Below are 17,992 nucleotides of genomic sequence, written 5' to 3' on the forward strand. Positions count from 1 at the left end.
GGAAACGTTTCGCGATGATGCCAAACTGGGGTAGTACTTTAACTGCTATCGGAGCACTAGAATCGGGTTTCTTTTGGTTCCGCTGCGCATATTATGTTTCAAAAACTGAACTACCAAGCATGGACTGGAAAGTAGATCGTAGCGACGCAAAAAGTATCCTTTTTCCGATGTTTCAACGTTTCTGTTAGGTATTGGTGGCTATTATTTCATTGTTGAATTTTTGCTTACTTTCAGAGTATTGAACAAATTTAAATTAACAAGATGACTAAAACGGTGTAAAGCACAGTGTAAGTTGGGGCAAAAGTTCGACCTTCGCGGAATAATCAATATTTGTAGAAAAACTATAACAGTTGAAAAGAAATAAATACTAAATAAGTGAAATTTTGGTGACTTTTTTCGCACAATCAGGCGATGTGGGTTTAGACAATTCGCAATTTTTTCCGCGGGAGCCAAACTAGGTTTCAAAGCATTGATGCAAAACTTAAAACGAACTTACATAAAAGATCGAATAAGATTGTACGTCGGTATGTCGGTAGTTTGAATACGTACCATCCATGTCATTTCGCCATGGTACGTTGTGTATCAGTTTCAGACTTCAGCTTCTCTCGCGGCACATTGCCATTGTCAACTGCAAACTTCGTCGAAGGCAAGGAAAACCTTGCTTCTCATAATTTCCTATAGTCCATCAATCTAGGCATCTCAGCTGGACTCCTCTGAAGATCCTGTTACAATTATTATCCTTCGTGTACCGCTGCTTCGTCATCCGGCCTCCCACCCAGCCTCAGTGACACTATGCTCCTCATCGCACACATATTCTTCTCCTCGTCAGCGCGCACATGGCCAGCTGCAGCAGGCATGGCTCCGGCACGCGAAAGTCGATCTCCGGTCCGGTATCATGATTTTAATAAAATAATGACTTTACGCTTGGAAAATATCACTTTACAGACTGCTCGTCTCACGGCTCGGGTTCTCAGTCACTCACTCGCTCGCCGATGGAATCCGTGTTTTCGATAGGGTGATACAAAATTGAAAAAATTTCCGACGTTTTCAGGCATCAGCCTCAAATGGAACAGTTTTCAAATCCATCAGCATTGTTTCGAAGATTAACCTCCTCTTAAGGCAAAACGTCAAAACCGAGACAGAGCTTTCATCACAATGGACACTAAGTTCTTATAAGCACTTCCGCAGTTATTGGCCGAGAGCTTCCATTGTCAATTAATCATTTTGCATTGGTACATCGTATGGCAAGGAAGATACTCTATGGCTACTAGGAAGTCGAGAAAATTTCCAACCCAAGAAGATTCTCGATCGAGGGGTTTAACTACCTTACCATTCATTTATTTAGTTAACATCTACACAGATAACACTGAATCAACAATTTCACGCCACAATACTCGGTTCGTGGCCGCATCTCTCCATCCTCGGTTCTGCCCCACGCTCGCCAAATCGATACGCACTTGATCCGCCCACCTAGCTCGCTGCGCTCCACGCCTTCTTGTACCAACCGGATCCGAAGCGAATACCATCTTTGCAGGGTTGCTGTCCGGCATTCTTGCAACATGTCCTGCCCATCGTATCCTTCCAACTTTGGCCACCTTCTGGATACTGGGTTCGCCGTAGAGTTGGGCGAGCTCGTGGTTCATCCTTCGCCGCCACACACCGTTCTCCTGCACACCGCCGAAGATCGTCCTAAGCACCCGACGTTCGAAGACTCCAAGTGCTTGCAAGTCCTCCTCGAGCATCGTCCACGTTTCATGCCCGTAGAGGACTACCGGCCTTATGAGCGTTTTGTACATGGTACATTTGGTGCGGGCGTGAATCTTTTTTGACCGCAGTTTCTTCTGGAGGCCATAGTAGGCCCGACTTCCACTGATGATGCGCCTCCGTATTTCACGGCTAACGTTATTGTCAGCCGTCAGCAAGGATCCAAGGTAGACGAACTCGTCGACCACCTCGAACGTATCCCCGTCTATCGTAACACTGCTACCTAGGCGAGCCCTGTCGCGCTCGGCCCCACCAGCTAGCATGTACTTTGTCTTGGCCGCATTCACCACCAGTCCAACTTTTGCTGCCTCGCGTTTCAGGCGAGTGTACAGGTCTGCCACCTTTTCAAATGTTCGGCCGACGATGTCCATATCATCCGCGAAGCAATCAAATTGACTGGATCTCGTAAAAATCGTACCCCGGTTGTTAAGCCCGGCTCTCCGCATAACACCTTCTAGCGCAATATTGAACAACAGGCACGAAAGTCCATCACCTTGTCGTAGTCCCCGGTGGGATCCAAACGAACTGGAGTGTTCGCCTGAAACCTTCACACAATTTTGCACACCTTCCATCGTCGCTCTTATCAGTCTCGTGAGCTTCCCGGGAAAGCTGTTCTCGTCCATGATTTTCCATAGCTCTACGCGGTCGATACTGTCGTATGCCGCCTTGAAATCGATGAAAAGGTGATGCGTTGGGACCTGGTATTCACGACATTTTTGGAGGATTTGCCGTACAGTAAAGATCTGGTCCGTTGTCGATCGGCCGTCAACGAAGCCGGCTTGATAACTTCCCACGAACTCGTTTACTACAGGTGACAGACGACGGAAGATGATCTGGGATAATACTTTGTAGGCCGCATTTAGAATGGTGATCGCTCGAAAGTTCTCACAATCTAACTTGTCGCCTTTCTTGTAGATAGGGCAGATTACCCCTTCCTTCCATTCCTCCGGTAGCTGTTCTAGCTTCAGGTGCTCGTCGAAGTGCTGCTTCCACCTTTCGATCACCTCACGCTCGTCCGTCAGAATGCTCCCATCCTTATCCCTGCACATCTCGGCTCGCGGCACGAAGCCGTTGCGGGATGCGTTGAGCTTCTGATAGAACCTACGCGTTTCCTGAGACCGGCACAGCTGTTCCATCTCCTCGCACTCCGTCTCCTCCAGGCGGCGTTTTTTCTCCCGAAAGAGGCGGGTCTGCTGTTGCCGTTTCCGTTTATAGCGTTCCACGTTCTGCCGGGTCCCTTGCTGCAGCATGACCGCCCGCGCTGCATTCTTCTCCTTCAAAACCTCCTGGCACTCCTCGTCGAACCAATCGTTCCGTCGACTCCGTCCTACGTACCCGACGTTGCTCTCAGCTGCATCGTTGATGGCTGCTTTTACTGTTCTCCAGCAGTCCTCAAGAGGGGCTTCGTCCAGCTCACCCTCTTCCGGTAATGCAGCCTCGAGTTGCTGCGCGTATGCCGCTGCGACATCCGGTTGCTTGAGCCGCTCTAGGTCATACCGGGGCGGCCGTCGGTACCGTACGTTGTTAACGACGGAGAGTTTTGGGCGCAGTTTGACCATCACCAGATAGTGGTCAGAGTCGATGTTAGCGCCACGATAGGTCCTGACGTCGATAATGTCGGAGAAGTGCCGACCATCAATCAGAACGTGGTCGATTTGCGATTCTGTCTGCTGTGGTGATCTCCAGGTGTATCGGTACGGAAGGCTGTGCTGGAAGTAGGTGCTACGAATGGCCACATTTTTGGAGGCGGCAAAATCAATTAGTCGTAGGCCGTTTTCGTTCGTCAGCCGGTGGGCGCTGAACTTTCCAATCGTCGGTCTGAATTCCTCCTCCTGGCCAACCTGAGCGTTTAGATCTCCTATGATGATTTTGACGTCGTGGCTTGGGCAGCTGTCGTACTCGCGTTTCCTGCTGCGCGTAAAAAGCGTCTTTATCATCATCAGTGCTTCCGGAGTGAGGGCTGTGCACGTTTATTATGCTGAAGTTGAAGAACCGGCCTTTGATCCTCAACTTGCACATTCTCTCATTGATCGGCCACCACCCGATCACGCGCCTCTGCATATCACCCATCACTATAAAAGCTGTTCCCAGCTCATGTGTATTGCCGCAGCTCTGGTAGATGGTATGGTTACCTCTAAACGTTCGCACCATTGACCCCTTCCAACACACTTCCTGCAACGCTACGATGCCGAATCCACGGTCCTTCAGCACGTCGGCGAGTATGCGTGTGCTCCCGATGAAGTTGAGAGACTTACAGTTCCACGTACCGAGCTTCCAATCGCTAGTCCCTTTACGTCGCTGTGGTCTTCGCCGATTGTCCCGGTTCGTATTCTCTCGTTGATTTTTCGTTGCTTGATTTTTTTACGGCTGGCTTGCAGGGCCTGACACCAACCCCCTAGATTTCCGGAGGACCATTACCCCTAAATGTTCGGAGGACCATAGTGCGCAGTTTAGCTTAGAGTCCTTCTCTGGCACTCGGACGATGATCAGCCGCCCCTGACATGGGGAACAGACGCTGTTGTGAGCCGCTCCTAACATGGAGTACAGACGCTCAAGGTTTGCAGAAGCAAAAGCAAAAGCAAACCCCCCCTTCCCTGTCAGCATACGACCAAAGTTCCCACCGGGGGTTGGTTACCCGATCTTCCCTAAGGTTACTCGTACCCCGGCCAGTACCGCGAGGAGGTAGGGATAGGAGTTGCTGGGCAAGAGGCTAAGGACCGCACAAAGGGGTCTATTTTATTCCTTCAGGTACGCGAGGTACCAATGGTACGCCATGCCCAGCCATTTACCAACCAACTACCTTACCACCAAATTATTCTTTGAAATTCATGAGAACCCCTTAGAAAATGTAGGGTGAACACTGAGGGTCCGATAGGGAACCTTGTTTGCTTGTGTTGATAGTAATCAAAAGTCTTTCAATTTATATTTTAATGTTCTGAAAAATTGACCTTGTAAATTTTTATCGAGAAGGTCCGTTTTTATCGAGTATGTGACATTACATTCATCAAAAATTTCCTTCTTAAAGCGTTACCTATTTTATGGTTGATACCTTAATTACATCAAATATATGTCCAACCTTAAATACTATGATTGGTTATTAGTTTTATAGCAACGATTGATATATTAAAGTTGATTAAAAAATTTAATTGAATGTGTCCCACTTGCTCCACAAAGGGGGGCAAGTGACTCTTATAACCCATTTTTCAGACTTGCTTCTATAGTTTCCAATATTTTCATACCACGAGTTCCCATTCTGGCAAACATCAACATTCTTCTGAATACTCCTCCAAGAACTCTCATAGAGATTTCCCTAGAAATTCCTCTAGTTTTCCTTTTATAACTCTTCCAGAATCTTCAATTCTTTCAAAGTATCTTTAGCCATTTTACTTGGATTTTCACAAGTAAAGAATCATGCTGGTGAATTTAAGAGTTTTCTAAGGAAATACTGTTGGAATATTAATATTATTTCTATTTTGCGTAATTTTTTTGTATGAGATTGACTTGAAACATCTTTAAGTATTTCTTCTAGGTATCATTACTAATGATATTTGAAAGAAATACTTACAGAACATTTAAGCCAATCGCAAACATAAACATTAAAAATAGAGATGGGACATAGGACATTTCCAGAACTTCCTCTGGGCAGGGAATAAACAACAAAATTCTTCAGATTGTATCCTATTTTTGACACTTTTAATTCACTCCTGCAACGTATTTAAGTAAGAAGTATTGCAAAGATTCGTACAAAAAATACCATCCGGAGTATCACAAGGCAGTGTGTTAGGTCGTCTCATTTTTGTAATGTATGTAATCGATGAGCTTTTGCGCTGGAGCAATGAGAATGGCATGCGTAGCAACATTAAAACAATGCAACAAATCTATCTTTTAGTCGATGTAGGAATCCTATTGCACAGACCTACCGTATCAACTCCGTTCAGCTAGAACAGGTGCAATCTGTAATGGACCTCTGTGTAACTATAGCTTAGCTTAGCTTAGCTTAGACTAACTACACATATCAATGGTTGCTATTCCGTGATTGACCGAAATCAGTGAAGATACACAAAGAATCAACTAGAAGTTCGGCTGGGATTGGCCATAATCTTCTTCAGTGCAAAATTCAGTACCTCTATTAATGAACTTATCTACGATGACGTCACGCTGCATCTTTCAGCGGGAAGAAAACCTTTGCTGCGGGCCGTGATTACAGAAAATGAACGATTTCGCTACATATTCATCCACTTCATGTGCAATCGGTGAACATTCCTTCACTGGATGTTTGTCCGGATGTCATTTCATGTAAACACGGGCCGCATTTAGAGCGGAAAAGAAAAAGATAATCGACAATAAAAGAAGACCTTGGATCAGTCCATACAGGGTCAATAACGGCGCTGGCCTTCCTTAGCCAAGTGGTTAGAGTCCGCGGCTATAAAGCAAAGCCACGCTGAAGGTGTCTGGGTTCAATTCCCGGTCGGTCCAGGATCTTTTCGTAATGGAAATTTCCTTGACATCCCTGGGCATAGAGTATAATCGTACCTGCCACACGATATACGAATGCGAAAATGGCAACTTTGGCAAAAAAAGCTCTTAGTTAATAAATGTGGAAGTGCTCATAAGAACACTAAGCTAAGAAGCAGGCTCTGTCCCAGTGAGGACGTAAATGCCAAGAAGAAGAAGAACGGCGCTGGCCACGTCCTTGCAGTCAGGTGGGATTGGAGAAAGGAATGTTAGTGTGTAACCTTTGCTATTTGGAGACCGTGTTTGCCTCTGCATCTCCACAAAGGTTACTGGGAGGGATGTTTGTTAATGGAGAGGATCGTTGGGTCACAGGATTCACTTTGATAAGCGATTAGATCATGATATTTTTTGTGAGATATAAACATGCTTAAGAATATAATATTTTCATTTGATATGAACAATTTCCAAATAGAAAAAAAATAATGTCGACCCTTGAAGTAACAAACTATTCAAAGTTTGTTGAACAAACAGCTAAACGCAACACTCCTACAGCTGTCAGGATGGAAGCATGTGTTATCATATTTAACTCATATAAATAAAGAGAGAAAAAAAACTCGATTAACTGGAACATCACACAACACTTATGACTACATTTACAGTGGCGAACCAATCAAAGTTTGTTGAATGAAGTGAATGTTTTGCAAGTCCACACTTATAGTGTCGAAGCTATCAACGTCTTTTATTAATTACAAAAATAAAAGTAAAAGAAAAGGGGTGTTATGAAAAAATATAAAACAATAATAATTTATGATAACTTGATAACAATAATGGTTAATAACAAACTATGATAACAATAATAATTAATAACAAACTCCGTATCAATTAGCTTGTTGCCACAATGGCTGTCAAGGCTTTTTCCGTACTCGGCTTCATCCGCCGCACTACAATCACTGTAGGGGAAGGGGTGGTAAAATGAACACCTTAAGGATATCATCATGTTTCTAATAGAAAAACGAGGAATTTCTATACTTCTATCCCACAACATCAAAATTAGGGATGTTATCTCAAGCAGCGACACAAATTCAGATTGAAATAGCTTAATTTTAACATATTTTTATCGCTAGCAAAAAACGATGCAAATGCAAATTCTTTTAATGTGAAATCCTTCCAGCTACAACTTTGCCGAAGACCACTTTTTGATTGGACCTCAGGATAAATTGTTATTCATCATCATAAAGTTGGTTTGCATGTAGCATGCTTCTCCAACTGTTCGGCAGGCAACAGTGGTGCTCCTGGCGGGAAGAATAGATCAAAGTAATCCAGGCTACTATGTTCTACAGCAAAAAAGCAGTGTTGCACAGTACCAAAAAATAATGTGATTTACGTCTTTTGGGATGCACATAAAAGAAGCGAGCCAAATGACGTAAATTTGTGTCCATTTTAAAATACGTTAGTGTCTGATTCGGGAAATGTCGATCACAGTTCCATCGTTTTCGTGTCCTTTAACATGTAAAATTACATTTTTTGTTCAATACATCTTCAAGGACACGTTTTTGTGTCGTTCCATCACTTACATCATGTGTCATTCAGTCATAACCAGAATTACGTCCAGAGTAATTTTCATTATTTTTAAGAGTGTGCTCTGAAAGTAATTGAATGATCATCGCAGCATGATTAAGACTTTGTTATCAATAATAACAAATTATCCTTACGTCCCATCGAAATGTGGTCTTCGGCAAAATTGTAGCTGGGAAGTTTTCACATGAGATGAGTGTGTTCACTTTTCCATAAATTATTTTGACGAGCAGTTAGGGGACTGAACACAAAAGGTTTGCCTTTTCCATAGTAATTTCCATATAAACTTCAAATAGCGTGTGCACAACCAAATTTCTTCCGAATCACTTCAAATTTTGGGAGGATCATTTTCATCATCGTTTAAGCATAGGGGAGCAAAAACTTCAAAATTTGCATCAGTCTAATGTACATAAAAGAAGCGAGCCAAATGACGTGAATTTGTGTCACATTTTAAATACGATGGTGTCTGATTCGGGGAATGTCAATCATAGTGGCATCGATTTCATGTCCTACATCATGTAAAATTACATTTTTCGTTCAATATATCTTTCAGAACACATTTTTACGTCATTTAATCACCTACATCATGTGTCATTCAGTCATAATGTGAATTACGTCCGCAGTCATTTTCATTATTTTTAAGACTGAGTATATTTGCTTTGCGCTTAGAAACCTTACGTGAAATGATCCTATGCATCTTCCAGATTACCGAGCACGCTGTCGCCTTACAAATTTAGAGCTACTCTCGAAAAGAAAGAAAAAGCTGCAATGGCTGACCATATTCGACATCCTTTCCCGAAACATTAACTGTGACAAATTATTGCAGCAGATTTCATTCAATATACCTCAGCGGCCTTTAAGAAATCAGGATTTTGTTATACTTTCTGGGCTTAGAACAAACTACAAGTTCAATAGTCGACATAGCTCATGCATTAGGGCTTTCAAGTAAGAGAGAACTCTAATTTGACGAAGCAAAGGTAGGTTAAGAAATTAAATCAGGCTAAACTGTACGATTCTATCGATGACCAAATATAATATACATAAAATAATTTTACTGAAAACGAAATTTATGCCAAAGAGCCCATAAAGGTGCGCATGAAGATCTTTACCCTATTATTTCTCAATATTCTTCAGTAACTACTCCAGGGGTTTCATCCAGTTATTCTATTAAAAAAGTTGCTCCACTTTATTATATTTATGGAGAGATTATTGAAGTATGTTTAGGGAAAAATCACTAGTTAAACTTTAACACTTCACTTCACTTATGCAAAAAAAACTAAAAATCACTAGTAAGGCGAGAAAATATCTTTACACTCTAATATGTTGCTTATCTTGACGCATAGGCCTATTTCGTCTGTGAATTACATACTTCTTCAGTGTCGAGCACTCGAGTTTAAAAGTATTGAAGTATTAAACAGAGTTTAAAGATATTTGCTCGCCTAACCAGTGATTTTTAGCATTTTATTTTTCTTTTGCAATAGTGAAGTTAAGTATTAAAATTCAATTAGTGTTTTTCTTAAAGTAGTTGTTTCACTAAGCATTTTTACGAGAATTCTTTACAAGAATCCTCCATGGAGCTAGCAGATTTCCTCAGATAATTGGAGTTTCTTTCTGTATTTCTCCTATATTTTTGAAAGGTGCTCGGACTGCTCTAGGTATTCCTCCCGGCATTTCCGCAAAGAATTCTTATGGTGATTCTAACAGCAATTACACCAGGGAGTTTTTAGCGATTTCGTCAAAATTTTCGAAAAACTGTGTTTTATAATTCTTGTTTGAATCTTCCTAACCACTCTGTAATAAAACGAATGAGATGTTATTGTTAAAAATACAGAAGCCAGAGGTTATTGATAAAAATAGTAGAGAAGCCCTTTTACGCAAATTCTTACAAGTATTACACCTTGAATTCCTCCAGGGATCATCACACAATTTGTATAAAATTTACAGCATTCATTTAAGAATCAATCCAGCAATTAACCATATAATATTCCATTATTTTTAAGCATTTAAAGTCAGTCCATACTCTTTTATCGCACCCTTCAGCACTGCTGGAAGCCAGACTAATTTGGATTTATAATCCGACCAAATGACGAATTGCGAACAAACGACCCATTCGGCCAGATGCGATCAATATACCGATTGGAATTTTTGGTTATGCGGTTGAAGTGCTATTTGAATTAGCACCATACCTGTAGATTCTTGAAAAGATTTACAGAGCCCACACAATCTCAGCCACATCTAACAGTATCTAATTCAATGGCCCTATCTTCTATCGAAGGATACGCCGATTGGTGTTTTTTTATTGGCGTTCGGAGATACCTTTCGAGCTTTCATCTCTTACTCAACTCTGTGTGACTTTTTTCTAGTGTGTTGCAATGATCGTAGTTAGGTATTGATAGTTGAATCATAGACAAACATACAAACAGTACTGAGGCAAGTTTGTCGGGTTCCTTCTTTCGGCACTTCGTAAAACCGTACAACACGCTCGCGCTTGCTGGTTCGATGCCATCTTCGATTGAACTGGCAATGTTCGAGCAAAAAGAAACTTGCCAACCATCTTTAGGGAGTCCAGAGAGTAAATCTTTCGGAGAGAATAAAATTTACGCTCGGGGATGAACTCTTAACCACAGAGAACAGACATGGAGGCTCGAACAAAAGTTCATCAAAACCATCAAAAACCAAAGTTTTAAAAGCGGCAAATTTGTAGCGTTCTTAATCTAACGACAGCGCCGTGTAACAGGAGCATAACGACATACTTTGAAGTGACCAGTACAATGCTTTACACACGCTGACGAGAAAAGATGAACGTCTGTTCTCTGTGCTTCGATACAGAAACTCAACAGGAACACATCGAGATAAGGAGGATATCGAGATACGGAGAGGGAAATTGTATTGAATGAAGGGACAGAATAAATCATCGACATAGGGAGAGATCTCGAGGTGTAGGACATCGAGATGTGGAGAATCGACTGTACAAGCATTTTCTTTTATTATTTGTTTTTCCTATAGTCAGAGTAAACTAGTTCTGTGAACACCGTTCTTTAATTAAGTCACAGTGGATCAAAATGGATTTGCTAGAAGCTTAAAATATGTTTATTCTTCATGATTATTGCTTATCATTACATTGATTGAGAGTAATACAAAAATATGAAAAATATGGCTGAAAAATTTCCCCAATTTATAAAAAAAATAACAACAAAATCAGAGTTAGGGCAAACGCTTCCTTAATGAAGGTCGCTCGATATTTTATTTGAATCCTAATTTTCATACACGTTAAAATCACCTATTTCATGCTTTTCTCAACATATACTTTAGCTGTTTTTCCTTGGGTGCACCACTAATGGTACATTTGCCCTCTACTTGGAGGAGGAGTTTAAGTTTTCTTAAAATGGTAGTTTGAGTATTCGAAATAGAAATCTAAATGACATTTCCTGCAAATTCAATGCTTCACCCTAATCAGCTGCTAATATTTCCCGGTTTTCTTCTCGTTTCTGCACAGGACTTTGCCGAGACGGCCATGAACGACATTCTCGGCTGGTATGGCTACGGGGACAGTGTGGATCATCGTATCGATATCAATCCGTCGGCCCCTCCAGCTCCCCCACCGTCTTCGAATGCAACGACGCCAGCAGGTGATCCCGGCAAGCAGCGCAGCAATGGGAGCAAGGACAGCAGCACATCGTCGTCGTCATCATCCACGACAACGTCGAAATCGAAGCTCGCCAAGACACAACACAAGCTCAGGCAATTCAATATGCCGCAGCATAATTCCAGTGAGCTAAGTGATAGCATTATTGCATCGGCAGCGGCGGCAGTCGTCGTCGCATCAGGTGTAGTTTCACCATCGTCTTCGTTAGGAAAACCCACCAACAGCAACAACGGCAACAATACCGGCCTCACTGGAGGTAATAATAACCAAACAACGGCCAACAGTAGCAGCGGCAACGGCAACACCAACAACACCAGGAACGGTGTTAATTTACATCACCGGGCTGAAAGTTCCACGTCCGAGAAGGATAGCTCCCGGGAGAGTTCGAAAAGTCCGCTGCTAGTGAAGATGCTCGACAAGCAAGGTAAGATTTGATACGCCGTATTGCTTGTTATTTCATAAGGGCTGTGCTAACGGTGGAAATGGTTCGTCTGCCTGCTTGTTTCTGTGTTTGACAACACTGTCATCCTAATTTGATAAAACTAAATTGAGCTCTTTTTAACATTTGGTATGTTAATATACAAATAATATGTTGTTTTATCATTGGACATACCAACAAATAATCGATTAATTAAAAATGATTAAAAATGATCAATAAATATAAAACTTAGTATTGCATAGTACTGTTTTATTGCTTTAGTCTTAAAACTTCAGCCTAAAGATTTATTAAACCACATGTTACTGTAAACATACACATGAATCTCATTTGAATCTTGAACATATTTTTCTCTAGTTATGTTTGATCTTCTCGTCTAGGTACACATTTTAAAAAGCTCCAAGAATGACCAATGTTGCTATTCGAAATTTTGCAAATTTTTGTAAACCATTTTTTTAGAAGAATAACTTTTTATACGTATAAAACTACAAGTCTCGAAAGATGAAGTTCCTTATTCTGACATGCTATACATTATAAAGGTGCGTGATCTCATTCAATGACCTTCTAATCTGTGAATTTGCTTCTCCCTTTGAAGATTACATTTCGCTCATGTGTCTTCGATATATACCAATGATATGAGTTCCTTCGTTAGGATAACGTTCACCACTCGAAGAAATGTCTTCCCCTGGCACATATCGTCACTAAATTGCAACCAGCAACCACATAACATATGCCCGAGAGGGGAGCTAAAATTGTAGTAGTAGCAGCATGGGTTGGCAACCACCAGTCGTCGTCACACCCAACCCGAACAAAACGAAACCTTTTTGAAATCGAGCCTTTCTCAAGCGGATCAATTTTCACATTATTTTAATTGATAATCATCATCGTCGGTCCGGCCCGAACATGCAATGCTCATGTTGCCTTCCTTCCACCGGAGACGAAGATTTCGTCTTTCACTCCGATGCCTGATGCCGGAACATCGTCGTCATCGTCGTCGTCGCGCCCAAAAATATCGAAATGCACGGCACAAATCATCGGCGTTGTCCGGTTTTGACCAACCACCACAGTTCGATAAAATCAAAAACATGATCCCCATCACGTGGTTCATTAAAATCGCGAAATTTTATCCAGCCTCCGGTGATGCCGTGCGCGAGAAAATTTACCTCCGGAAAAATAATCCGGAGCTAACAGCTGTAGTACAGTGGCGCGCCTTCAAAGAAAGGTCGGACAAAACCTCAAAGGCGTCCCAAATCGATTGAAAATGATAGTCTAACTTACTTGCTCAACTTGCTTGGATATTCGAATGATCCCGTTAGAAATAAGCGTAAAATTTTAAATTCGATTCGAAGTAATTTATCCAGTTTAAGTTTTTTGACATTTGTAGTAATCAGGGTTCTGAATTTTCGTATCAATGATGCTAAATCTACGATTTTTCGCACGTAAGGAGAATGCTTTTTTCTCTTCCTCACGTGAACATCTTTTATCGCTCACACTATTTTTCCCTGGAGCTACGATGGAGGATAACCTAAAATCATTCCACTCCAGGGATAATTTATTTTTCACTCCATCGTATTTTCGCTCACCAACTGCTCCCGAAAATTATCACTATGTGGATAAACAAAAACTAGTGCCGGCGACGGGATTCGAACCTAGAACATTGCTAAAAACAACCGCGATGCGTGCACGCTAACCATACTACCACACCAACTTGACGAAAGGAGTGGTTAATTTGGTGCATAAAAGCAGCTGCTGCTTGTGGCGATGCATACAGGAAAAGTTCTCCATGGATCGGAGAAAGAGAAAACAAACTTTTCACAGCTGCGGATATATGCAATTATCTATTTTCGCTTTGTTTTGTGGACGGATAAAATCGCAAGGCAGCTAATCGCTGAAAATTGCTGTGAGGGATAAATCCATTATCGTGAGAGTGAGTGAGAATTCGGAAGCCTGGTAGTAATCAATTAAAATGAACACTTTGCGAACAAACAGTTGTGTTTATTCTGCGCGGCGTGTGAGGTGACACGAGTCGAATGAGGTGACAATTGTCGACTCGCTCCCATTTGATTAACATTAGTCGTCTCACGTCACTCGCGGTGAGAGCGAGTAGTCTCGACTCACACGCCACGCAGAATAAGCACAAGTATTACTTGCTCAAAGCCGCAGAGACGCGAGAAGCCGATCACACCGAGCAGCGCAAAATCACAGACTGACCCAATTGACAGTTTAACGAGAAACTTGCGACGATCGACGCGCCACCATAACTCACATAACGGTGGGTATTAGATCTAAGTTGGAGGTGATGATTTCGCATTTTTGAGGTTAACATAACCTCCAAACACTAGCGATTTTGCGGTGGGATGTTGACGTTTGATCACGAATGCAGAGCATACGGTAGTGTTGGTGCAAATTCTCAATGGATAGATACTGAATAGGGTTCAGTATAAATAGACCCGTCTACCACAACATTTAGGGTCTGTCTCAATTGGGCTATTAAAAATAATTCACACTTAAATTTGACAGTTCAAAAATAATTTCCCCTACAAACGATTAATGAACTGTCAAATATTAATTTTTGCTGGTCCAATTCGCGAAAGTTGCCGAACCAACGTTATCATAATTTAAGATGATTCGTGAAAAGAAAATACTTCAATCTATTTTGTTTGTCTGTTGAAAATTGCTTCGAATCATTGGAAGTGTATTTGTTTTAGCCAAGTCAAGTAAATAGTTTTTTTTTTATTTATCAAACATATGAGATATGTTGTAATAATGTTCAACATTTCTGATCTCTAGGGAACAAGACTCTGCAAATATGCCGTCAATGTATCGTCAGCCTTGGTGAGGAAAATTGTATTACTATTATCGGCGCTTGCGGTTAAAGTTAGAAACGGTTTCGCACCGTTGTTGGATTTTTTTAAAATCTATGCGAGGTTGGAAGTGGTGCATTCGATTCGCATCCGAATGCGGCTCTAATACGCCCTACTTCCAAAGAATGGTATCTTGCATGGATTCTGAGAAAACTCCATTTTCGGCAAACTGCATTTTCGAACGATTGATCGAACTTACAATTATTCATCTCATCAGCTTTAGGAAAAATCTGGACAAATTCTCACCGTACACGCAAACAAATTTTGTTGTATAATCTACCAAATCCATGGTAGAATTAAGAACTGTACCAACGATTTTCAACCGACTACAAACATCTGTTAAGTTTACTATAATCTGGTGAAAATCACTGAGCAGTGCAGTAAATTTGACTATGTCCATAGTAGCATCCACTACAAAGCATTGTATTTCAATCCGTGACACCCACCGTACAACACAGTGTGGTCAAAAGTATGATGCTAAACTTCTCAAATCAAGAATGTTTCTAGTCAAAAATACTACAACTCTGGTTGAATCAACAGAAGAAATTTTCTTGTATAGTGATGTTGACTATGTTTTGGTAGAGTTAACAGATTAATGTAGTCGGTTGAAAATCGTTGGTGCAGTTCTTAATTTTACCATGGATTCAGTAGATTCTACAATAAAATTCATTTCAGTGTACGGACCAAGGTACGAACAATAGTTTGAAACCGAAACAGTGTTCTTAAGTATATTGTTAAATTTAGGTTTCAGAATGTCCGCAAAAATAAAATCTCTCTCAACCAATAACTTTATTTTCGATAGTTGTTTGCATCAGTTATCGTGAAGCTAAGCTGGCTTATATATTCCAGGGGTAACGTATCAAGCGTTTTCTCGTATTTAGACGAATACCGAGTTATGTATGATATAGGGTGATCAAAGTATTTTGGACAGACCGTTACGCGTATATAATTTGGCCATTTTCGGCAAAATCTAATGGAGGTGGCCAAATTATACACACGTAACGCTCTGTCCAAAATACATAAAACACCCTAAGCGTCTTTTAGATGTGCGAAAACGTCCACTGCTGTAAAGTGAAGCCATACTGAAGGAGTCTGGGTTCGATTTCTGGAGAATCCACTGTTATTCTTAATGGAAATTTCTTTGACCTTGTTTAAGGGGGCACAATCCATCATCAATTTGAGAATTTTCAAAAGCAGTTTTTTGAGAATGTGTTCACTGTATTCCATTCTTCAACCAAAACACAGTGATAACACTTTCGTCGTATAAATTTTAGTTTTGATCAGAAAAACTGGTGTTGAAGTTCCAATTATGACGATGACGGATCGTTGAACGTTGGTCCTAATAGAAATTGAGACATTTTTAAGCCTCCAAAATGCAGTTTTGAAACAAATTGAGAAAAATAAAAACACAGTTTGGACACTGGATCCTTAATATAATGCACAATTCTTTTTATTATGAGCTAAATGTTTATCTACATAGGTGTTTTATGCAAGGCCTTTGACGAGCTTCATCAGATCTATAGTCAAAGTCGTCGTAGTACTTTGATGCTGCATTATATTCTCAACGTTCGACAATTCCAGTAAGAATGCATGGTGATCTGTCATTAATGCGATACATCGAACTGAATGATCATAATTTGTCGTAAATGGGGCGTGACAATGAGTAGTTGGTTATTAGAACAACTCCGTCCACAATTCCGACCATAAATCCCCTGCCTTCATCTTCAAAGCTAAATAGCTTAGATAGAAACGTAGATGCCGAAGAAATTCGTCATTGATGGAAAACACTTTGAAAATAGTCGCCTTGCTTTCCTGCTGGTAATTGAACGACAATCGTTATCATATTGTTGAAACAAACGTAAGGAATTAATGTACCTATTCTTACGGTTCCTTATTCCAATTCTGTGGGGGTGGCGTCTCGTCAGCGAAATCCGAAACATTCAAGTTCGCATGATAATCAACGAGTAGTTCAACCAGACTCCAGTTCCGCCGTTCCACGGCTACATGTAGAGAACTGATGAACTTGTTTTGGGCACATAGACGGGGTTTGGGATTTTTCACCAATAGCAACTCAGCTTTTTCAATCATAATCTTCGGCGGCGTTTGTTCCAACATGCACTTTATTGACTTCTATTTTGGACACTAGAAGCTCGACATAGTCCAAATTTCCGCAGGTCCTTGCATTGTGCACCTTGATGAGACTATTTTGGTTGATTCCAGCTTGAGATATACTGGAAATCATCAGGTCTCCTGTGGTCGCTGCTTTCCAGATGTTTTGTACGTCGAAATGCTTTGCGAGTACCTTGCCAGCTGTTCAGGAAAGAATCCTGGTTGTGAGGATTTCATCCCACCCTTGCAACCTGTTCCGTCACTGAGAAAAAGTGATCGTAAATAAAGCTATTCTGGCCAGAATATTTCGTTAAACTTACTTTTACTGGTCTTGAATCTTGCGAAGGCAGCAGGAATATCCGACCGCAGATGAATTACCGGATAGGGGAAACAACATTATGTTGAAAGTAAACATCTAACACCGATCGCCCGAGCGAGCGAAAAAGAAAATAACTATCGATCTGTCAAATTTAAGTCTGCTCTGCAGCAGACTTATTTTTGACAGATCGAAATCAGGGGTGGAATAATTATCGAACTGTCAAGTTTAAGTACGAATTATTTTTAATAGCCCAATTGAGACAGACCCTTAAGATCAAAAGACTATTATTACCGTTTTGACTCTTATGCCGAACACTTGAGACTTACGATGACTGCAAATACATCTAATAGGTTAAATATAAAACAATGTTAAATCAAAGGCTCAGGACTGCGTTTTTATATGAAGCATATTGAGCTCAAGATAACGTTTGATGCTTCATTAGCGAGATTTTTGCCTTTAATGTTTTGGCACATTATTGAATTCCAAGCTTTTACCCTTTGAGGCAGTCCAATTTTGTTTACTTTTCCACATTAATGATGCTGCAAAAATCGAAAACAGAACTAATCAATCTCAACTTTTGAAAAATCGTCACTCTATGTTACAGAATTCAAATAAAAAAGTTATCAATTGATTTTGAGACACACGTTTTCGAGGCTTTGTCCAGCCATGCGCCACTATGCATCGTTTCGGTTGGTCTACCGCCTCCGAGTTTGAGCCCAAACCTTGGTCCTTTGTTCTCGTTCATCATCGAAGTATCGCTTCAGCCACAATGAGAAGCCACGGGAAAGGAATCGCGTTCACCTGCTCATTATGATAACAAATTC

At 41.0% G+C, this 17,992-nt stretch overlaps 1 protein-coding gene and 1 long non-coding RNA gene across 3 annotated transcripts in view; one reads left to right on the forward strand and one right to left on the reverse strand.

Moving 5' to 3' along the window:
- Nucleotides 1-17,992, forward strand: part of LOC5575516 (sine oculis-binding protein homolog) — a 129,965-nt gene that overhangs the window by 77,745 nt on the left and 34,228 nt on the right. For both annotated transcript variants that reach the window (XR_002502646.1, XM_021854917.1), the window contains exon 3: nucleotides 11,291-11,864. Coding sequence is in view for 1 of the 2 variants with exons in the window: in XM_021854917.1 (XP_021710609.1) it covers nucleotides 11,291-11,864 (574 nt within the window). In the remaining variant the exon portion in view is untranslated. The remainder of the gene's footprint in view (nucleotides 1-11,290; nucleotides 11,865-17,992) is intronic.
- LOC110679617 lies at nucleotides 16,173-17,366 on the reverse strand. Its single transcript, XR_002502647.1, has 3 exons — nucleotides 17,170-17,366; nucleotides 16,616-17,111; nucleotides 16,173-16,555 (listed from the first exon to the last, which is right to left on the reverse strand). It is a non-coding gene; the product is annotated as an uncharacterized LOC110679617 (long non-coding RNA).

Source organism: Aedes aegypti, chromosome 3, assembly GCF_002204515.2.
Source record: "Aedes aegypti strain LVP_AGWG chromosome 3, AaegL5.0 Primary Assembly, whole genome shotgun sequence".
Taxonomy (NCBI): Eukaryota; Metazoa; Arthropoda; class Insecta; order Diptera; family Culicidae; genus Aedes; species Aedes aegypti.